General features: G+C 45.2%; 1 protein-coding gene across 1 annotated transcript; it reads right to left on the bottom strand.

The window, feature by feature from the left end:
- Positions 1-1,236: 1,236 nt before the first annotated feature.
- C8A (complement C8 alpha chain) lies at positions 1,237-22,785 on the bottom strand. The gene is made up of 11 exons (XM_071436820.1): positions 22,673-22,785; positions 20,549-20,645; positions 19,467-19,611; positions 17,601-17,745; positions 15,227-15,416; positions 13,175-13,375; positions 11,649-11,889; positions 7,196-7,321; positions 6,419-6,576; positions 4,243-4,465; positions 1,237-1,388 (listed from the first exon to the last, which is right to left on the bottom strand). The coding sequence occupies exons 1-11, from the start codon at positions 22,777-22,779 to the stop codon at positions 1,237-1,239; spliced, it is 1,785 nt and encodes a 594-aa protein (XP_071292921.1). The 5' UTR covers positions 22,780-22,785.
- Positions 22,786-23,351: the final 566 nt, after the last annotated feature.

Here is a 23,351-nt window from a genome sequence, read left to right as displayed (position 1 = left end):
GGCAAGCATGCCCACAAAAGAAAATATGGGGCCAGGTCTTCAGGTGCCATAAATCAGCTGCAGTGAAGGGGCAACACTGATTTACATCAGCTGAGTGTCAGCCTGTAAATCCCCACTGACACACAGTTGAAAAACAAGCATTTCCAAGCACCTGAGCAATTTCTTTCACTAAACCACCATTCCTTTCTGCTCCCTCTCTCCATTCACATGCCTACAGAAGGGCTGCTTTGTGCTTTGAGGTTTTGGTCCTGCTGTTGTTCATAATGCCTGATTCCTTCTCAGGGCTTTTCTCCCCCCCCTTCTCCCCCTGCAATGAAAAGCTCAGTAAAATGAAGTGCCATTGGCCTCCCGTCCATCCCAGGTTTTTGTGGCAGTTCATTAAGAACAGGGAGCTGCAGGCTCTCGCCCTGCTCTCTGGACACAGTTCAATACTGTGTGCATTCTTGTGCTGAGATTTACGTCTCACATTCAAAAAAGCCCCTTAAATCAAGCAGCCTGTTAGCATCTTCTCAGGCTCTGTGTGCCTGGGAGATAAAATGCCTGTGTGCTAATAGTCAATTCATCACTGATCTTACAGAGGAAAAGCCTTTGCTTGTGTGGGAACATCCTCTGCCCAACGGTTGCCTTCGAGCATCTCTATTTATTGCTTTATTTATTTATTTGTTTAAAATTCCTCATCAGCTTGGGCCTGCATTCTGCAAGGATGCTTCAGCATCTTTAGGCTGATTCCCTCTCCGTGCAGAGCAGCATATGGCTTTGCTGCAAAGGCAGCCCCGGCCAATATGCTGGACTTACAGATCTGACAGTGCCAACTTACAAAAGTTTCGTGGTACATATGTCAATACCAACTGCATAGATGGTGAGCTCTTCCTGTGTTTCCCAAAGAAAATACACAAACTCCCTGGGAGTCAAGCTCAGTTGTGTAAACACTCGCAGTGGATTTATTTCATGACATGCTGTTGCCCCGTGGTCACCCAGCAGCTCCACCTCCTTTGGGTGGGTTCTCTGCCATCTCCTGTGCTGCAGCAAGCAGTGCTGGGCACTGGTGGGTCAAAACCATCACATCTGGTGGGGCAAAACCACAGGAGCAGGTCAGGTTTCACACGGGGAATCCAGCAGACGCAGAAACACATCACCGGTCAATGATTCCTTCCAGGGGTTAATTCCATCACACGCCCTGAGTATTTCCAGCCCAGCCCAGGTTCCAAAGCACCCCGTGCCAGGCACCTTGTGCTTTCAGCAGGCTCTGCTCTGGAGGTCTCTGCCAGCACAGGGCTTCCCGCCGTGCTGCGGGGCAGGGTTGGAGCAGTGCCGGCTGCGCCGCGCCGTCCCCGCCTGGCACGGGGACCAGCCCGACCAGCAGCTCCAGCGCCCGTCCGTCTCACCGCCTGGGACACACGGAGAGAAAGGGAAAAACAAACAAAAAAAAAAGGGATTTCAGGTCTGCCTGAAGCTTCTCTGGATATGGACTCCCTGCTCTCTGCCAGCCAGGCCCGCGCTGTTGAGATCAAGGCACTTTGAAGCCAGGGGAGATGAATCAGCATCACCCCAAACTGTAGCCATGATATTTTCTGAAAAATCCTTTCCTTAGGATTTTTCCTCCTGAGAAGCTGAGAGGCCTCAGAAACAAAATGTAACCAATGGTTATCTGCTGCTGTGGAATGCAACAGGTGCATCTGTGATTGGTCTCATGTGGTTGTTTCTAATTAATGGCCAATCACAGTCAGCTGGCTCAGACTCTCTGTCCCAGACACAAGCTTCTGTTATCATTTCCATTCCTTTTCTATTCTTAGCTAGCCTTCTGATGAAATCCTTTCTTCTATTCTTTTAGTATAGTTTTAATATAATACATATCTTAAAATAATAAATCAAGCCTTCTGAAACATGGAGTTGACATTCTCATCTCTTCCCTCATCCTGGGACCCCTGCGAACACCACCACACCAAACACCAACAGCACTTTCTTGTCCATCTCATCTGAAACCCTCTGGTTTTCCTTTCCCAAAGTGCAGCTCACAGCTCTCTCAGCATCAGCTTCTTGCCTCTGACCAAGGCAGAGTGACAGAAGTCCCCTAAAGCTGTGGGGATGTTGTGGAAAGTCCCTTTGGAGATGGGTCATTTCAAAGCTTTTTCATTACAGTACAGACTGAGTTGTCAGGAGTGGTCGATACTATGGATTATGGTGGTGCTCCTGAATGATGGGAATGCTTGATGCCTGTCATTTACTGTCGTTTTTTATTTACTCATCTGGCCTTCATGCCTGGCCTGGGCACTTTATTAATCCAGACAGTGCAAATGGATGTGTGTGCTCTTACTTAGTGCTGGCTGGGAAGCTGCGTTTTCCATCTGCTGGAACATCGTGCTTTTAAAAAACAAAATTAGTTTGGTCTTGAATTAGTTTTGCAACTGAAAATTTGAAATTAAAAATTCTCCAGGAGTTTAGAAGTGTGCCTGTCCCCACTGTTGCTAAAATCAAGGAGCACAAGGCTGGCTGGTCCAGTGCTCTGCATTGGTGGCAGGTTCTGGGCTTTCCAAGCAAATTCCTGAGATTTGGAGACAACTTAAAGAACCTGAGCTTTTTAAAAAAAAAACACTTTGCAGTCATTGAAGCAAAGCTTTGGCATTCAGCCTCACAAACCATCTCCCCAGCTCTGCTCCAGCTCCTTGTCTCATTACAGTTTTGATTTCCCACTGGTGAGACCCCAGTGATGAGCCCACGGCTGAAGGTCTGGAGCTCTGCCTGGTGGAACTGCTCTGAAGATGGATTTTTCTGCCAGCTTAATGTGCTGAGATTTAGATTTTTTTTTCTTTTTTGTCATCATGAATCAGGACAAAAATATCCAAAGAGAGCTGCAACTTTTTTTGGAAATGAAAGAGCCTGTTCCGACCCCAGCTTTTTTTGCTACCCGCTTAACTTTTTAGGATAGTATAGAAAGTGACAAAGAAAACATAAATATAAGCCTGTCACTTTGGAAAAACATATTTTTTCACCTCAAAATAGACACCCTAGTCAAAATGCAACCCAGGAGGGGGTGGGAAATCTGGCAACATAGCGATTTTTTACTAAAATGGTTTTTTGGTGGCGAGTTGTGTGAGGAGTTGCTTGACCTGAGCCTTCCCCTTCCCTCCCCTCCCTGCCTGCTGAGGTTTGTGCTCTCTCCCTTGGAGCAGCCATCCTTAGTGGGATACCTCAAGGCCTCCAGAAGATTTCCTGGATTCAATCCAGCAATTAAATTTATTATTACTATTTCTATTTATAGTAATAACAAATTACAGAATGGTTTGGATTCGATGGGAACATCTCATTCCAACTCCTCTGCCATGGGCAGGGACACCTTCCACTATCCCAGGCTGCTCCAAGCCCTGTCCAACCTCACCTTGGACACTGCCTGCGATGGGACAACCTATGCCAGGGCCTCACCACCCACACAGGGAAGATCTTCTTCTTCATATCCAACCTAACTCTGCTCTTTTTCAATTTAAACCCATTCCCCCATCCCCTGAGCTGCTCAGCTCAGGGGCTGTTCAGCATAACCTGTCAGAACTCAGTGCATCCCTCTGGGTGCCCAGAGTTGCCAAGGACCCCACCGGGGGGCTCGGAGACCCTGGCACACAGCCCAGAGCACCTGTGGGTTTGATTGTGACCCCTGGAGCAAGTTACCAGCTTTGTATGAGGACCTGAAACTCACAGAAGTTTCAATAGTATAATAATAAAATTATCACAGGGTGAAAATGTAGATTTTAGGATTTTTGGTATGGGGGTTATGGGGGCAAGATGGAGGAACTTAGACGTGTCTAGCCTTTCTTCTTCTCCATTTTCTGCAGTGATGTTGGCACTTTGGGATTGGTTTAGAGTAGAAGTGCACTGTCTAACATAGGTGATAGGTATTGGAAAGTAATTGTAAATATGTTATACATATTTTGTAGTATAAAAAGATAACACCGCCTCAGGGGCGGTCAGAGTGCCTGTGGTTGCCCTGCTGAGCAGACCTCGGCTGGGCAGAAAGAAAATGTTATAGATAAGAATTAATAAGCAACCTCAAGACCAAAAACCGAAGAGCTCTGACTCATTCTTTGGACACGTGGGCCAAAACAGAGACACCCTGCACATCTCAGGGCTTCAATTAACAACCAACAACCTGAGATAAGCCAGCCACAAAACACAGAAGGGATTGATGTGTGGATGCCAGGAGCTGTTGGTTTAGCCACGCGGAGAGGGAAATCCTCCCCTGTGGGCTCTCACCTGGGCGCTGGGTGTGCTGGCAGGCGGCTCCTCGGTGGCCGGGGCGGCAGTGGCAGGAGCAGCTGTCCCCCAGCAGCACGGGCTCCCCGTTGTTGTGGCAGGGGCTGCAGCGACAGGGGCTGAATTCCAGCAGGAACTCATCCAGAGCCCTCCTCAGGTGCTGCTCTTTGCTCCTCATGTGGCCGAGGCTGCTCCTGCGCAGGATTTCGTGGATGGGCTGCAGCTGCAGGGATGGAGATGGATGGCATGGGAACAATTTCAGCTGGGCATCGACTGGGATGCTGTGACATTGCTGGATAAATTCAGGACTCGGGGAAAAACTCATTTGTCTTCCTTGACAGCTGCATGTGCATCATGCAAATGTGGTGCTGCCCCAGTGAGGAGCCACCGTTCCAAAACCTTCCTCATCTTGGGGGTTTGTGTGGGATTGGCTTTTCTGGACATGCTTTGGAGTTTCAGTAGGGATTGGATTGATAAATTAAAACACCCCAGTAAGCCCATTTTTTGGACTGATTTCTTAGTGCTGTCACAGTCCCTGGGATTCTTGCATGCCTTTTGCCTTTTTGAAGAAAATGTTTTGGTAAGAGCTTTGGACAGAGGGTATCATCAAAATTTATTGCCATCCTATCCCTTGCAGTGGCCAGATTGTGAAATATCCAGTAAATGCTGAGAATGAGGAATTTTGCCTATATATCTTTTGCCCTTTGATGTTGTGAAATAATACTGTCATCTACAGCTTTGGGAATGTAACTCACTCATCATATTTTCCAGCAGCAAGATCCAGCTCCTATATGCCAGTCAGCAAAAACAGTCCAGTCTGGGCAGCAATTATAACTTGCCCAACTGAATATTAATATTCAATGAGCATTAAAGCTAAAAACTTGGGACTGTGTGAGGACACTTATTTACATTTGTCCATCGATGCTCCTGGGCAAACACTCCCTTGTCCAGGCCAGGAATTTGTTCCAGGGAAGAGCTGGGTGTCAGCTCACTGTGCAAGGCACTGTGAGGGTGATTGTGGGTAGGATCAGGATCAGCTGGGCTTTGGGAAGAGCTCTTAGGCAAATTTGCACAAGCCTGTTTGACAAACTGAGGGGACTGCAGATAAGAGCTGCTGAAGTGGCCCCTCTGGTTGCAGGGAGCTCGGGAGGGGTCAGTGCATGGTTTACTGGAAAATAGAAAGGTCAGTGCATGGTTTACTGGAAAACTGCAAGAAATCTTGCCCAGAATTAATGGGACCTTGTGCAAAAAGGTGAATAACCTGCAGCTGGAACTGAAAGCACTTCTGTGTTATCAGATCTTTCTGCCACCAGCTGCTGCCCAGGAAGGTTTGCACAGTCCTTCTTGCCCTGCCAATAACACAGATAATTCCCAAATCCATTTTCCCTTCTCCCACTCTCTGTCAGAGCTTTCAGACCTGCTTTCAAATGAAGACAAGAGGGATAGAAATGGCAGCATGTCCCTGCCATGACAGAGATCCTTCCCCCACACTCCACAGCTGAGGAGTTGTGGCCACCCCCTCGTGCCTCTGCCAGCTCAACTCTGGATTATTTGTTTGTAGGATCACTCTTTTCTGTCCCTTTTATCCCCTCTCCTTGCACTCATCTCCTCCCCCTCAGAAGCCCTATAAGATGCTTCACTGATCTTCCCATTTTATGGGGCACCCAGTGAAACAAAAGGGAGAATAGAGCCTCGCTGATTTTTATGGCCACAGACCTTCTTTTTAGAGTGTGGAGAAAGACAGGACCCTCCTGACAAAGCGGCCAGGAGCTCTCTGCTCAGAGAACTCCTGGAGGGGGGCTGTCTTTGCAGCTGGGTAACAAAACACCTTCCCCAGCCCCCTGTGAGCCCCCTGCTTTTACAGGAGGGTGGACAGCATCAGGGAGAATACTAGAGATGAATACAGCTCCAATTCATTGTAAAGCTGTTGGGGAACACATCAGAAACTTAACCTGGCACTAATCCAGCATTAAGCTCCTTGTCTGTCTCCCTGTGGATGCAGTCAGTGGGAGATGTACTCCCCATTGTGAAATGAATAAGAGGTTACCAGATCAGTGGCCCATTACATTTAATCTTGTTCTGTGATGGGATCACAATAAAAATACAAAATGATCTGCTCGACTACACTTTCATTCCTTAGAGCAGCAGAGTTTCTTCAACTGCAGAAAAGCCTTACCTGGAAATCAATAACAGCAGGATTATATTTTAATGACCTGCCCCAGTGACGGTACATATTGCCATCCCAACTCTTCAGGAGCCCTCCACTGGAACTGGTGTCTCCCCCTCTAATCCGGGGAATAATATCTTCCACAACTGCACTGTGGCTCTCAGCATCTGCAGAGTAGAATTGCACAGGTAATACTCAGCTGCTGTTCCACACAGGCTGCAGACTCTGCTCAGTGGAGGGGAGATCAATTGTGCTGTCAGGGGCTGCCTCCCGGGATCGATGGGAGCTCAGTGCTCCCTGCTTGTGGGGTGAGCCCTGCCACCTCATCACAGGCTGACAACTTGAGCATCCCAAATCCTCTAAGCTGATAACACCTGAGGAGCCTGCGCTCCTCCAGCCTTGGTTTCTGGGTAGGACATGGGCAATAGGTCACACTGTCTATAGCTCATTAGGAAATGTAGAAATCCAGGGGTTGCTACACTCTTCGAGTACTTTTTAGAGTAAATTTTGACTCAGTCTGTCATTGCTGTGAACTGCAGCCTCCTAGCCACCCCAGAGCCTCTGTTTCTCATCCAGATATATTGCTACATTAATTCCTGCTCTTTTAAGAGGCATCAGTACTCCTGGAGATGTGAACCCAAAGTTTCTGTGGTCCCACCTTGCCTGGGGGATGGCACCAGAGCTCCCATCCTCACACCTTGTGTGACCCCGCACGAATCTCTGTGCCCAAGTGACCCAAACAAGTGGCCCAAGGAGCCTGAGGAGACCCCAGCCCTGCTGCTGTACCAGTATTCAGGAGTCCTTTCTGTTTGCATTTAGAGTGTGTCAGGCTTACACCCAGATCCAGGCTCTTGCTGACTGTAAGGCCAAGGGACAGCCCAACACAGGCACTTATCTCCTCCATGCTGGTGGCTGCAAACCAGAAAACAGAGAGGTAAATTCAGTGACTCGTGGTGTTCATTTTCCTGCTTCTCTTTTCTATCATTGAAGAAAAGATTCAGTTACTTTCATGGCTTGTATTTTGAAGTCAAAAGCTATTTTGGGCAGAGGACAGTGGAAAACCCCAATATTTTATTGGGGTATATTTGGCCTATCATATATTAGGTGTAAAAAATTGTTTCCTTAGAAAATATTAGAAGAAAGTAAAAATCTTAAGGCTTCAGGCACTGTTTGATCTATATATTTAACAACAAACTTTGGTTTTCTCACAGACTAACTCATAAATAAAGCCAGGAACAGCAGCTGAAATCATTAGATCCTCACTAATTTTCCTAAATTCGGGACCTGAATTTAGGAAACCAGATTATTAGGTGGTCTGATTTGGGAATCAGATCATTACTGGTTAAAAATCAGATCAGTTTAGGAATCTGATCATTAATGGGTTAAGCAGCACCTTAAGGAGTACCTTAGGAAAGGTGTGTGTGTGCTGAGAGCTGCCAGAGCTTTCCTGCCTGCTGCTGCCAGCACCACCACCACATACATCATGAAAATATGTAACTGGAGAGCCATGAAGCAACTGCAGAGGGGAGAAGGGAACTAATGAGGTGGTTTCACCAAGGTAAGCAATGTGCATATTTCATACAGCCTGGTTTTATGCAAGCACTTCAGTGTGCTGCAAATATAAGGCCGTCCTCTAGTAGTTCCAAGTCCATTGATTTCAGTAAATGCAGGTATTGTAGGTAACAGGAAACTTTCATATTGCTCTTTTTTTGTCAAGAGGACCTTAAAGTGTTTTCCAAAGAAGGCTGGTTTGAAAGGAGGCACAGAGGTCAGTGGGGTTTGTGTGTTGTGGTTTGATGGTCTGAAGTTTAAACCTCTGTCCAGGTGCCACCCTGGAGCACTGTCTGCTGAACAGCCTCCCCTCAGCACTGGGGAGCAGGGCCTTGCCTTGCTTGTGTTTGAAATATTGCCCAGACACTCATGGCTCTGGTTTTGTGGGGTTATGGAGTGGTGTGGGTTAAAAGGGACCTTGAAGGCCCATCTGGTCCAGCCTCTCTCCCTCATGGACTCAGGGACATCTTCAGCTACACAAGTTTGTTCAGAGCCCCATCCAACCTGGCCTTGAATGTGTCCAGGGATGGGACATCCACCACCTCTCCAGGCAACAGTGTTTCACCAAACTCATGGTAAAACGTGGCTTCTTTAATCTACATTGGCCCTCTTTTAGTTGAAAACCATCACCCCTTGTCCTGTCACGACAGGCCCTGATTAAAACCTGTCTTTATAATGTCTTTTCAGCACTGGAAGGTTGCAATGAGGTCTCACTGAAGACTGGATAAGAAAAATCCAGGCTGAAAAACATAAATTCCCTCAGCCTTTTCTCATAGGAGAGGTTCTTCACTCCTCTAATCAGCTTTGTGGCCTCCTCTGGGTTTGTCCCACCAGTTCCATGTCTTTGCTGTGCTGGGCACCCAGAGCTGGATGCAACACTGCTCGTGGGGCCTCACCAGAGGGGCAGAATCCCCTTCCACCGCCTGCACATGGCCTTGCTGGACCTCATGAGGTTCCCAAGGGCCCAGAGCTTGCCCAGGTCCCCCTGGGATGCCACCTGCAGGCTTGTTCCCTTCTGCCCACCCTACAGGAGAGGCTCACAGGGACACAGATCTGCTCCTTGGCTTGGTGGATCCAAACCCTGCTCAGTTACTCAGCATCCTGAGAAAGGGGCTTCAAACTGGTGAGAGCTGAAACGCACTCCAGACCTGAGTTGGGAACTGCATCCCACTGCAAAACTGGGCCCTTGAGAAAGATTAAACGTGTAGCACTCAATTACTTGTACTAAACTGTTCAACAGTTGTAAACACAGTGGGTAAAGTTCACTCACCCAAAGCAGCATGCGTGATTGCTTATCTTGGTGCTGGAGTGCCATAAAATTAAACTTGAGGAACACCCTGATTAATTGATTTGCCATGGTTCCTGTTGAGTAATTATGTTCAGCGAGGGGCTGTCGATACCATTCGCCATTGGTCGTGGCAAGATCGGGTCTTGATAAATGAAAAGTGGTTATCACTGCAAAAGGGTGGCCTCAGTAAATATTAGTGCTTGAGGGGGGAGCCCTGATAGGGTTTTTTTTTTTGTTTTATATGATATAATTTGCGATAGTTAAATGTGCTCGAGTGATAAGATTTACTGCTGCATTTTGAATTAATCAGAATATATGAAGACTCTTTCTAATTTACTCCACGCATAATGTTCCTCCCATAAATGTTCTTGTAATGGGTGAACACATTATACTGTTTTCTGCTAAATAATAGAACCATAACAATCTATTTTAAAAACAAGTAATGAAAAATATTGATGGCAGAGCAACGAGGGACCTCGCTCTGACATACGTATTTATTTCACTCATGACCACATCCATATAAGCCCTTGCAGCCTGAAAGCTGGGAATGGGTCTGGCAGCAAAACTGCAGCCCTGAGCCCTGCAGTGAGCTGTGGATACCTAAACACAGGAGGTGATTTCATTTTCAAAATTCAGGTTTCCTAAATGCTCAAAGTCCGAGCCAGATGCTCAGTGACCACCTAAGCTGTGTCTCATTTAGGAAGGACTCAGCCAAGGGATCTTTTTCCTGAGTTTGTGCTTTGGTCACTGGTCTATAAGAAAATGAATATTCTGTGTTCCAGAGCATTTAGCAAGCAGCCTGGTGGGCTGGGTGGGCCCTGAGGATGCAGTGGTTGACCTAAAGCAGCCCTGTGGGAGCTCAGTGATGCATCTGCAGAGCTTCGGACTCGTCTTAGGAAGCTCTGATTTTAAGACTTGAGCACTTGTATCCTGATCCTAACCATTCCTCAGGGAAGGAGGATAATCCTCTTGCAAACACAGCCTCCAAGCATGGCTGTGATCAACATTAGAGAAATCAGGGGTTTTTTTTGCTAAATGCTTTCAGACAGTGGCATATCAGACACTGCAGGTGGGTCCTTCTGGGTCAGCACTGTGTGACACAGAGCACTGCTGGCTTTGTGAGGCTGGACTTTCTGGCAGAGGCTGGATTAGATGAGAATTACAGAATGGTGCTGCATTAGAATGAAAATTACATCTCTACCGGGGTGCATTTTTGTCTTTTGCTGGACTTCAGTATCCTTCTTTCCTAAGATAAGGCATCTCGTAGCAGTAAATCTCCTTACATACACAGCAAGCACAAGATAAAGCGAAATAATAGCCTCCCTCCACATGCTCTTGATTAATTCTTCCTCTGAAATTGGCAGTCTGCTTCCTGAAGACTTGCTTGCCAAGACCTTGTTCACTTCTATATCACTCACCCTTCAAAGTGAAGGAGTAATTTGAAGAGGCATCATGTTTCCAAACATTGGAGGTTCAGGAACTTGACGAAAATTCAATCAGTAATTTCTTGTGGAAAATTTGGCATGGTTAATGTGCAATATGGAATGCATAGTTATCCTAATGCTGATGGGACCCAACCATTTCAGACCAGAGGCAGAATCTGGGGCAGAACCATGAAAATTATTGAAATTACTGAAATTACAGCAATTTGCAGCTGTTGTCCAAGCTCACAATTTCCTTCTTCATCAGTGTCTGGCCTGGAGTTACCAAGGCAGTGGTACCCCCAGCACAGCAGAGTGATGGCCCTTGGTGAAAATGGGATTTATTGCATTGTTGACACCTTTACAAAAGTTGACAACCTGGTTATTGAGCCATATTATTGTTCTATATCCCATGTTTTTGATTAGGAAAAATGTTACATTTTTGACTTGCTAGCAATGGCAATTCTCAGGCTCTCGGTGTCTGCAGTGGGTGTTTTATCTAACTGAGATTTAGAGGTAGGGCCCTCCAGCCTCATACACTCCAATTTGTTGAGAACTGGAGCTAACAGGGGTCTGTTAATCTCCAGATGTGACACTAAGCAGAGTGAAGTGGCAGAGCTATTGCTGAGTGCAGTGCAATATTTCCATTTACAGAAAATTGTGGCCCTCACTGCAAACAGGCTGAAATGTGAGAGGGCTGATTTGCTGAGCTCTGGGTGGCTCTGCAGCCTTCAAGCTTTCATGGTGAACAAAGATGACAAGAAATAGGAGAAGATTAGCAAGAAATGGAGAAAATGATGCTCAGTTTCCTTCCTTAATGACCAAACCCTCACCCAGGTACTTCTGAAATCAGAGCAGGAACCACATTTGGTGACACTCAAGCTAATCCCAAGCCCCGTGGCCAGTAGTGCCACCAGGCTGGAAATGCCAGGTTTAAAGCAGAAAGCTGAGAACAGAGGATATATTTTGATTTTCTCACCTTTTCTTCTCATCTCCTCCTTATTGATGACAAGGATGTACTCAAAGACCCCCCCCATGGTGCCAGATGTCATGAAGTGGGTGCCGTAGTCGTTGATGAATTTGGCATACATGCCATAGTTGTAGGTGTCTGGGAGCTCCTGCAGGGAGAGCAGCATATCTTCATCCAAAACAATGTTGTCGCTCCTCATCTTGAAGCGGGCTGTCTGCACCTTGGTCACAGCTCTAATGAACCCAACATTCTGCAGGAAAAGGAGAGAGGAGCTGCAGCCAACATGAATTTAAACACATGAATTTCTAGGCTTTAGGCTTGCAGGGGAAAGCCTGAGTCTCTGGCTGTCAGTGCGCGCATGAAAACAAGCCTGATTTAAATGAAATAATGGTAATTCTTTTCTTAAAGTCTGATTTGCTGTGGAGGTGGAGGGCCTTGGGGGGGTTGGATACTACAGGGGTTTTATTGATGTGTGAATATGATCAGAGTTGGGCTCCACATGATTCCCCTCCATTCTCCGTTTCTGCAAATTTTTTTTTCCTGTTTCCTTTCCATACTGTTTATTCCCTTCTTGCTTTTTTCACAAACTCAATGAATAGCAAAGAATAAGGGTCAAGCCCAGCCCAGCAGAGGGGAGATTCCTTGGCCAGAAAGATGCTGATGGAGGGAGAATTTCCTGGATATACCACCAGCTCCAAGGCTCCAGCTCTGTATTTGCCATCGCTTTGCACAAGTCTCCCCTGCAACACGAGCAGCCCTTTAAATGATTCCTCCAATAACTAATCATCATTTAGCTGCAAACATCATGTGAGTCTGGACAAGGGCACAGTAAATACTATAATGGTACTCATTTCAAACAGCTTTTAAGGGCATTTTAACTCGGAACACCATCAAAGTAATTCTTTATTGTTTTCTGTCAGCAGCCCGGAGAGAAGTGGAGATGGGGCACGGTAAATGTGGGAAATACCAGCACTCATGTTATTAGATTGGAAAGAGGTCATCACTGCCAGTCCATGATGCAAGCCCTCTGTGAGAAGTACACCCTATTATCAGGTGCTATTTTTTTCAGTGTGGTATTTTAACCTCCTGTTAAAAGTAGCCCATTTCCCCGTCACGAGGCAGCTCGTATTAATTTGAGCAAGATATATTTGCTACTAGAGATCATTCCTTGAGGATAATTGTTTTGATCAGCATCTTGATATTCCCTCCTCCCTCATTGTCACTTTCAAGCATTTTTTTATTTATGTGCTCAGTGCAGCCATGAAACAGGATGGGGTGAGATGACATGTGCTGTGGCACTCCGTAATTCAATTTTATTCCCACTCCCTGTTTGCTGAAACATACCAAGAACAGCAAACAGGATTCCTAACGATCATACATTTGCAATTACATGAACAAATTAAGGTACAATTACCCTGTGTTAAAAAATGCAATTGAGAGAATAAACTGACATAAGTTACAGCCAGACCATGCGATGCACAGATGATGCAACTGGAGCAGATGCATCACTGATTTGCTTGGATCTTTTTTTTTACCTTTGCATCATATTGTGTGAAATTCTTCAGGGATCCTTTGCCACCTGATAAAGTGAGGCCCAGGTTTAGCATGACATGTAAACCTCCAGGCCCAATTCCAATGGTGAAGCCTGTTGATCTGGATTTATCACTTTTAAGGGCATCAAGCAGGTCCTTTGAATCCTCGTAAAACTCAAAAGAAAACCCAGAATCAGCATGAGCCTAAAATGAAAGGAGCAGACATTAATTTTTCAGGGGCTTCCCTTCCTTTTTAATCTCTATTTCTTGAAGGAATACCACTGTTAAAAGCCCATGATGCTCCTGAAGTCAGCACCAGCACTGACTTCAGTGAGTGTGGAATAAGGAATTAAGTCCTGTGCCATTTCATTTGGAAATATGTGAGAAATGTGGATAAAGCCAAGCATTTTGCTTCTTCCATCTCCAAGCAGGGGAAAGGTCTGTGTTTAGCCACTCAAAGCCAGAGCTGGTAATGGTAGCTATTAAGACAGCCTGACACTTCTCATTATAAAAACCTTCCTTCCAGTTCCTTACAGCTCTGCCAAATCCTAATGATTTGGACCGAATTTTTTTTTTTTTTTACTCTCCAGCCTGCTTCTGGATGAATTTATTTAGGAAAAGAAAAATTCAACATCTATTTACAATGGCAAGGCTAGAAAACAAACATTGTTTTGCCTGTGTTTTAGAGAAGTGACCTTTTCCTTGACAGCTCTACTTTGCCGGCACGTGGAATCGAGCAGCTCTGCTGAGTCTGAGCTCTGTCATTTGCCAGCTCTGTAAAAAGCCAGCCCCAGTGCTCAAACTGGGGACTGAGGGACTCTGCCTGCTGGGAGGGCATGAAAGCTACTTGCATTGAGTAATGTTTCCCAGGAATAATGTGTTTTCATTAATTCATGTTAAAAAACACGATTAATGTTTAACAGTGTGGCCAAGGCACCCACTTAGGATGTGGGAGACCCAAACTGAATCCTTTCTCTGCTTGGATCACTGTCCAGCATCAGACATGACCTTATGGACTGGAGGTGTTGTGATCCCTGGTGATGGGTTGCAGGATGCCTGTCTCACTCAGAATTCAGATTAATGCCCCTTGTAGACTTAAAATGCCTTCAAAGATTGAACCAGCTGCGTTGTTAGCATTTTACACATGGCCAGCTCAGTCCCTAGAGAGGCAAAAGGCTCCTGCAAGCTCTACAGCTCATTAATAGCAGAATTTAGAGAAAACACCTCTCACTTGGCTCTGCCTGGGCCAGAGGAAGCAGTGGGGATGCCTGGGTGATACAGCATATGCATTCCTTGAGGCACCATAAATCAACATTTACACATTGAGTGCCTGCTGGGGTACCTTAAAGACAACTAGAGATAGAATGTACCTCATATCTTTGTGGGAAGTTGTTGGAACCCAGGAAATTCCTCTGGCTGCCCTGGAGGACTTGAGACCCTGCCAAGGGGCTCAGAGAGCTTGGCACAGAGCCCAAGACCCCTGTGCCTTTGATCTTGACCCATGAAAAAAATTACCAGCCTTGATATGAAGAATTACAAGTCAAGAAAGTTTAAGTAGAATGATAGTTAATTTATCACAGGGTGAAAATGTAGAATTTTGGGGTTTTTAGAACGGGGGTTCAGGAGGCAAGATGGAGGAATCTGGGTGTGTCCAGTCCTTTCTCCTTCTTCTTCTTGGCCTTCATCTTCTGCTGTGATGGTGGCACTTTTGGATTGGTTTAGAATAGAAACTCGCTGTCTAACATAGGTGATAGGTATTGGGAAATTATGGTAAATAATGTACATGTAGTTTTTAGTATAAAAGATAACACCAGAGTGCCTCTGTCTGTCCTGCTGAACAGACTTTGTCAGCCCAGAGGAAGAATTTTATAGATAAGAAACAATAAACAACCTTGAGAACAAGAATAGAAGAATTCTGACTCCTTCGACCGCCGGGCTGGGAAAAGAGACTTTTTAACACATCTTGGGGTCGCTCCGACCAGCAGAAATCCCTAGAGGAAGTTTGGCTGTTTTGCTGAGGAATTGCTGCTAAATTTGCCCTCTTGCAGCACTCACCAGGAACTGGTAGAAGTGGAGGTTGTAGGGCTTGCGGAAATACTTCTCATCCTCGCCGTAGTGCAGGCGCTCGCAGGCGGCATCGTAGCGCAGCTCCCGCCACTCCCCGTTGTACACGTACTCACAGAACCCTCCAAAATACCCCGGGTCATAAACGTTCTGCCTCCCTTCCTCTGTCAGGATGTTGTACCTTGGAGAGAGGAATGTGAAAAGTGCATATTATATGGCTCTACGCAGATATTTGCTGCGTGTATTATGTTGTGTTGAATAGTTGGGCTGTATGAACATTTTAATAGTATGGTAAATGCAGTTTTGTAGTTAAAGGGTAACTTTTGTAGTTAAAATAGGAACTATGTATGTGGGATATTTTTTTTAAGAAAGGAATGAGGTACTTGCAGCAGATAGCAGCCACAGGACACCCAAATCTTTCAGAGAAAGAGAATTTATTGCTCTCTTGTCAGAAGAAACAAACTTCTTCCTGCCTCACTCAGCCATGAAGACACTGTTGGGATTCAGAGGAAGAAGCTGACACTGACCAGATGAAATCCTTTGTTTGAATGGAATTTATGCATCATGTATGAGATATATGAATATGCAACAGGCTATTGCTTTTAAGGGTTAACCCTCTGTTAATGTGGGGCCTTTTTTGGGCTTATTTTGCCCAGAAAAAAGTACCTGGACTGTCCATAACTCTTTGTTTCTATTGTCTCGTATTGTCCTAATCCAAATTGTCCAAATTATTATTACTCTAATTATATTACTAGTTTTATAACCATTTTATTACTATTAAACTTTTAAACTTTTAAAAACAAGTGATGGGTGTTTTTCACAAGGAATTTATCCATCACTCTGGTTTTATTGCCTCAGTCTCTGTCACAGGTTCTCCTGATACTGATACCCCACCACCAGGTTATCCATCCTCAGGCCTCCTGAGGAACTGGAATAGAGCTTATAGCTGGGTTGGGTTTGTTATCTCCTTGCTGTCTCCTTCCCAAAGCTACCAGGAGGCAAACAGCCATTTTATTTCCAAGGCATTAGTTTGGGCTCATACGCAAGAAATGGAAGAAATGAGTGAAGTTGCCCAGCCCCTCCCAGCAAGCACAGCTATGAAAGTCCCAAAGTCCTGGAATTCCTCCAGGTTCCTCTTGAGCCTAATGCATCTCATTGTCACAAAGTGCTTCCTGGCATTCTCTGCAATTATTTTCTGTCTTAATTTAATCTCTTTCTTTTTAATAATGGTGCCGTTTCTCAGGGTAGTTAACACCCTCCCTAGACATGAAGCCTGTGCTTTGCCAAGTCTGTCACTTATTATTTCCTTATTCCTCCTTCTTCCTGCTCTCCAGCCCTCACAGCTGCTGCCCTCTGAAATCCCTCCTATTACTTAGTATTCCATGTAATTGCATGGCCCAAAGTGAAAGCTTTATTCAAACTAGCAGCAGCACTGCTCTTCTCAACAGGGAACCATCTTTAGGACTAAGATAGCAAATGCCACTGCTTTTGTGTGTTCTGCAGGAGAAACACTTCAGAGAGCAGAATTAAACAGGGTTCTCAGTGGTAATTAATGCATGCCTTGTAAAACTTTTGATGGACCCTCCCAGGCCCTGGGCCAGGGAGACATTTATCTCATGGACTCCAGAGAGTGTTGGATTGAGCTGATTGGAAAGTTACACAATGGCTGGCTCCATTCTCATCCTGCAGCCCATGTTCATAAAATCCTAGAATGGTTTGGGCTGGGAGGGACCTTCAAGATCATCTCATTCCAATTCCTCTGCCACAGACAGGGCCATGTTCTCCAAGGGAAACTGAGCTTGGTTAAAATACAAGGTTTTCAACAGGAGTGTCACAGTCACAATTTGCCTTTCATTTTATTCTGGATTTCTCTTTTGCCTGTATTACCTAATCAAAATTTGAAACTGAGCAGGGAAACACTTTTTGTGGATAGGAGTATTTACATATACTTGTGTGGGGCTCAGGCTCTCTGCCTTGAATCTGTGCTCTGAAGTCCTAAATCCTGGAGCTGAATCTCCTTAAGGATGAATGCCAGCAGGGTGCTGCATCTCCAAAGTCTGCTGTTTGCTTTAGTCTCTTACCTTTAACAATTGGAGAAAGCTGTGAGATAACTGGGATCTATTTTTTCAGGAGTATACAAAGGGCATCACAAGTACTGTGGTCAGGCAATAGATCTGAGACTGAGGATTGAAATAAAAGATGGAATGAACCCTCATTGCCACCCATGGTCACATGGGACAGCACCTCCCTTTTGGGTACAGCCCCCTATCAATTCCTGGATCACTGCTATTACTAAGGAAGAGCAATATAAGAAACATAATCCTGTTTTGATTGCGAGAGGAGCAGCTATTGATTAATTACTCACCCTTGGACTATTTTTTCCATCCCTGGGATTGGGAACAGATGTTCACAAGGGTTTTCAATATCTTCATCCTCACAATTATCCTCATCAGACCCATCTCTGCAGTCCCAGTCTCCGTTGCACACGAGATGCCGTTGAATGCAGCGCCCTAAAGTGCACAGATGCAGGCGGTGGCTTATCCCCCCTCCAGAAATCCTGGCTGGCAGCTTGCATTGATTATGCTTTTTTTCACCCACATCTCAAGGCCACAAGAAGTCATGCTGCATGTTAAGCACGGCGTTATGCCATGGGGAATTGGTTTTTCCAAGCTTCTGGGACCTAAACACAGCACAGAGTCCAAGCTGGCCACTCCCGTGGGCTTCTGTCAGGTGGGAATCAAGGACAGGTCACCTTACTGCCCTGAATTTATATTTTCTAAAATCACACTCTTGGAAAGTTGCTGTAGGAATAGCTTCACCCCTTAGCTTAAGGAAGTCAACTCCATCTTATTAAAGTGCAAGGTTTCCTCTTCCCATTGCAGGAGGCATTTGGGGAGTTTATTGCAATAATTAATTGCAAGAATGGATATTTGCAGGAAAGGCAATATAGAAGGGCTTTTGCCTCTGGGAGCGGGGAGAAAGCCTTGAGGAGGGGACTAGCACTGTTTAATTTACCCCAGTGATGATGGGGTAATAATGGAGTGATGATAAGCTTCTCTAGCTGATGGGCTGGTCACAGAGCTGGCCTGTGGCTCCAAATTTTGATATAATTTTCATTAAATGCTCAGGAAGGAAGTTTGAGCCATTTGTGTAGAAACAAAAACCTGTCAAGGCTAGTCAAACTTTCAGAGAACAGCCGTTTTATATGCTGATCCTCAGAGCTGGAGGTGGCTAAAAATAACTAAATCACCCCAACAGATTGCTGGTTGGATTGATGATTGAACTCTGTCTCTAGCAGGGGAGAACGTGGCGCATTGTGGGAGCGGAGTGTGAGCACACAGCACAGCAGTTAGAGCAGAATATTCCTACTCCCTTTGTTCCACTGAAACATTCACATTCTCCATGTCACACAGCCTTCTTTTCTACCCAAATCTGAGTGCAGCATGGATGGATTTCTGTAAAAGTGGGGGGAAAAAAACACTGAAGAGGGGAAAATCCCTGTTCTTTCTCTTGTACTGGTTCACCCTCCTGCTGCCCAGGGCAGGGGACTGATACCCCCAGTGTCAGAACTCAGCGCATCCCTCCGGGTGCCCAGAGTTGCCAAGGACCCCACCAGGGGGGCTCGGAGACCCTGGCACACAGCCCAGAGCACCTGTGGGTTTGATTGTGACCCCTGGAGCAAGTTACCAGCTTTGTATGAGGACCTGAAAGTCACAGAGGTTTGAATAGTATAAAAATAAAATGATCACAGGGTGAAAATGTAGATTTTAGGATTTTTGGTATGGGGGTTATGGGGACAAGATGGAGGAACTTGGGCGTGTCTAACCTTTCTTCTTCTTCTTCTTCTTCTTGTTCTCCATTTTCTGCTGTGATGTTGGCACTTTGGAATTGGTTTAGAGTAGAAATTCACTGTCTAACATAGGTGATTGGTATGGGGAATTAAGTGTAAATATGTTATGTGTAGTTTGTAGTATAAAAAGACAACACCGCCTCGGGGGTGGTCAGAGTGCCTGTGGCTGCCTGGCTGAGCAGATCTTGGCTGGGCAGAAAGAAAATTTTATAGATAAGAATTAATAAACAACATCAAGACTGAAAACCGAAGAGTCCAGACTCGTTCTTCAGCCGCGCGGGCCGAAACAGAGACATCTTGGGGCAGCAATTAACAACCAACAACCCAAGATACCCCAGGACCAAAACCTCTCTTGCAGGGGTTTGTGGCTGCATCACTCACCTGTTTCCTTGCACTGGAAGTCCTGCCCACACCCTGGTGGCCCTGAGCAGGGTGTCTCAGCTCTGCAGGCCTGCTCATCCCAGAGGTGCCCAGCACAGCGTCGCCCTCCGAACTCTGCCGGCTGCTCCAGCCGCCGGTACCGGTGCTGCAGAGAGACAGAGCCACGTGTGTCCCTCACAGACACCCCTCCACAGGCCAGACTGCAATCAAAACTATCATTTTAATAGGTATTCCTAATTTATGCGTGTGTGTGGCTTGAAGAGTTTGTGTGTGATAGAGGCAGGAGGGTCAGCAGAGGGTTGGGAGTTCAGATTTGCCTGGAGTTCGTACATGTGAACTTAGAGGGGGCTGGAATGGCTGTTTGAAAAATATCTCTGTTTTATACCTTGGAAAAATATGGCACTTTTCCAGCTGCATATGCTTTGTCCTGCAACGCACCAGGCTCAGATGGACACAGACACTAATTACAACACTGATCCTGCAACATTTCTGATGGATTATTAATGAGAATTGCTGCTCTTTAAACTAGGAAGGGGAAAAAAAAAAGAAAGGGAGAAAAGCCATATTATTTACTGATAATATACTGTCTATAAGCACAGGAACAAAAAAGGCAGGAATAAGATAAACTCAGTAGAAAGCAGAATTATGTCAGGTATGTGAAAATAAATTCTCAAACTATGAAGACATATGTGAAACGTTATAAAAATATGAGAACAGGAGCTGATGCATGAAGGCTGCTTCTAATTTCTTTTCGCTGGATTATTTGCATTAAGAATCAGGGGATACTTAATTAAATCTGAGACAGAAAAGGAAGAAAGTCTTGGGCAAGTATTCTGGCCTGATTCTTCCACCATTTGCCTTGATATTGCTTTTCCTGTTCTGCTGCCTCCAATGAATTTATTCCCCAGTTTACACCAGGATAAATAAGAGCCTCTCTAGCAAAGGAGCATTTCCATCATATTTGGATGAGTTTACTGGATGCTTCAGAATGATGAATATGTATAATATATATAATTAATGTGTGTACATCCTCATCACAGACACATCTGAAGATAAATGAATACATTACAGCGGATCCTTACTTTTTTCTCTTGGCAAGGGAAGCACTCAGTCCATCCTGACCACTGGCTCAGCTGACAGTCGACAGGAGCTGGAGAATTAACATCTCTGCTGCTTCTTCTAGGGAGGGGAAGAAAGAGTGGTCTAAGGTCTTTGAAGCTGTGTTTTGAGAGGGGCTGAAGGCTGGAAGGGGGAAAATTATCTCCGTGTGTGTGTGTGTGTTTTTTTCCACCAGGAAACTGGTTTGTAGGAAATGGGAAGTATCCCAAGATGTCCCATCCAAGTATTCACTATCAGAATTGAGCAGGGCCTGCAAGTGCAGTGCCTGGGGATTTTGTCTTGGGATTCCTGCTCTCCCAAGACATCTTTGCCCTTTCCAACAGGTAGATTGCAATTATATAGATATATGTGTGTGACAGAAGCAATGTCACGAAAGGACAGGTTTTAGAGAAAAGCTAATTTTTTGCCTTTCTTTTCAGAAGCACATCACAATCTCCAGGAGCAGGGATTTTATCACTACTGACCCTGTTTTGATGTCACTTTCTTTACACCCATGTGAGCTCATGGTCAGGATTTTTGCTGGTGTGAAATCAGATCCTGCTTTCCATGGGCTTTGTGGAGGGCTGGGAATTGTTAGAGCACCAACAGTGCTGAGAGAACAAGGTACAAAGGACCTTGACCAAGAAATTTGTTGGTTGAGTATTTCTAAAGCCAAATACACAAATTCTGAGGAGAAGAAAATCACTAAAGGAATATTATGAAAGGAGAAAAGGGCAAAGGTATGGTATTGTAGTGGCTCTTGGGCAGGCTCTCTGCATATACTCTGAATATCACTACACAACAGCCAGAAAATCCTTCTCCTGCCTCCCAGCCCAGCCATTACAATCTCTAGTTCTGTCTCTACTCTAAAACCTTCATTTGCTTGAGCCATTTCTTTGTCTTGAGGAGCAATCTGTGCCATGCAAACACAACCCTGCATTTGCCACAGCCTTCAAACCATTTTGAGAGTTTATTCTGAGTCAGAACATTATTATTTTTATTATTATTTTGCTGATTAACTAATGAGCAGTCTGTTTTGCTTACAAGACTGCAGTCCAAAGAGAGATGTTGATAATTAGCAGAGGTATATAGCTCATGGGGGATTCATCAGAGGCTGGGCAAGAGAGATTTACTAAATGAGAGCCACAGCAGCTGAGTAAGGGAGCTTGTGGGTGCAGATCCTGGGTGAGGTGAAAACCCAGGGCTGGAGGACATGCAGCTGTTGGTGCCTTTTTGCTGCCACAGGAGGCTTTGTGGGCTGCATCCTTCAGCACTTCCCAAAGTGCTTAATTGGCTCACCTTCCATTGGGTTTTACATTTACCTCTTCATTACTCTGCCTTGTTTGATAAGTTCATCAAACATCAAAAATCTTGTCTTTGTTCATTTTCAAAAGGGATTATCAGAATAAGCCTTCATAATTAAGTGTATCACTGCCACAGTTTTTTTCCTTTCTGCCTTCCCCTTGTCTCCATGTTCCAATTATCACTGATACCTTTTTTTGATCCTCCTAAATCATATTTGCCTTTACAACAAGCTTGAAATTAATAGCTATAGAAAAAAAACCTCCACCCATTTCCCTATCATGACACTGTAGCTTTAGAAAAAATGTAACTTGTTTATTCTTTTCCTTCAAAGCCCAAGTGACACTTGGATAGGTTAATAATATTGTTCATGGGGAAAAAAAAAAACCTGAGGAATGAGGATCTGGCTTGGACTGAAAACTGGGTTATTCACATGCACTTGTTAGCTTCGTGTTGTCGAGTGTAAAATAATTAGAATGCAAAAGAATATGAAAAATATTAACTCATAAATCATCCTGTATAGAGAATTCATTTCAAGTGCCCAAACCCAGCCTGGTAATTTCGGTAAGGAAGTTTAAGAAGGCTTAATAGTCATCTGTAAAAGGAAAATCATTGTGCAAACAGTTCCTTTAAGAGGGAATTATGATGCCTGACTCGGGCTTTGGACAGCTGCCAATTTTTAATTTTTTTTTTTTTTTTTTTTCCTGGTAGCTTTGTGCACATGCCTCCAGTCAGGACAAAACTGATGGGCTGATTGGCATGCTGGTAATTCCTGCATGGAAACGTGGGGAAGGGAACAGACTTACCTGTGTGAAGGCAGTGCCTGGAGCTCCCTGCACGCCTGGGCTGGTGTTAAAGCCAGTGAGCACACAGACAGGATCCAGGCACAGAGCTGAGCCAGGCCCCACCACATTGCTCTGCCATACGTGAAGGTTTGCTGCAGATCAGCTGCAAACCAAAGCTTTTACGTTTTCAGGACTGCTGGAAGGAGCATGGAGCCCACCAGGCTCCAAAATGCTGCAGTAAATCATTGACAGCAGCGCAGATCCAATCACAAAGAATCAGGACACATCCCAGAGGCCTTTGCCCTTTTGGAAACAAATTCCCAGTTTTCTGGCAAGGAAATATATTAAACTGTGCAACTGTTTCCACATTAAAGTCAATCAATCCTATTGCAGCAGTGTGTTTCCTACCCAGCCTGCGCCCTCCTTTTAATTTGAAGGAGGAGGAAACTCGTGTTATTTCCCACTGTGACTTCCCTGTGATTTTGATGTGTCTGGTTGCTGACCAGGGAAAAGCTTCCCAGTACAGCAAATTGAAGATTAGCACAAAATTGTGTTATGAGGAACGTGTACCTTCCAGATACACGAAGGAAATGTCAGTTCAGCTTCCTCCCCTTGCCAGCCCCACGAGGCAGTTTGCCACCTCTAAAGCTGATGTGAGTTATCACCTGGCTTCTGGATGGCCCTACACAGCCACTGCAAT

This window comes from Agelaius tricolor, unplaced genomic scaffold (genome assembly GCF_023055355.1).
Source record: "Agelaius tricolor isolate 1412-34295 unplaced genomic scaffold, bAgeTri1.0.p SCAF_11, whole genome shotgun sequence".
NCBI classification, from domain to species: Eukaryota; Metazoa; Chordata; class Aves; order Passeriformes; family Icteridae; genus Agelaius; species Agelaius tricolor.
The sequence above is the reverse complement of the archived record's forward strand: the minus strand, read 5'-3'. Positions and strand labels throughout refer to the sequence as shown.

Excerpts from the sequence above, each read along its gene's own strand:
- C8A (XM_071436820.1), bottom strand. The coding sequence starts at position 22,779 with ATGTGGTGGGGCCTGGCTCAGCTCTGTGCCTGGATCCTGTCTGTGTGC. Across the intron at positions 4,466-6,418 it reads CTGCTGTTATTGATTTCCAG|CTGCAGCCCATCCACGAAAT; the intron begins GTAAGGCTTTTC and ends CCATCCCTGCAG. Across the intron at positions 1,389-4,242 it reads CCAGCACACCCAGCGCCCAG|GCGGTGAGACGGACGGGCGC; the intron begins GTGAGAGCCCAC and ends CGTGTGTCCCAG.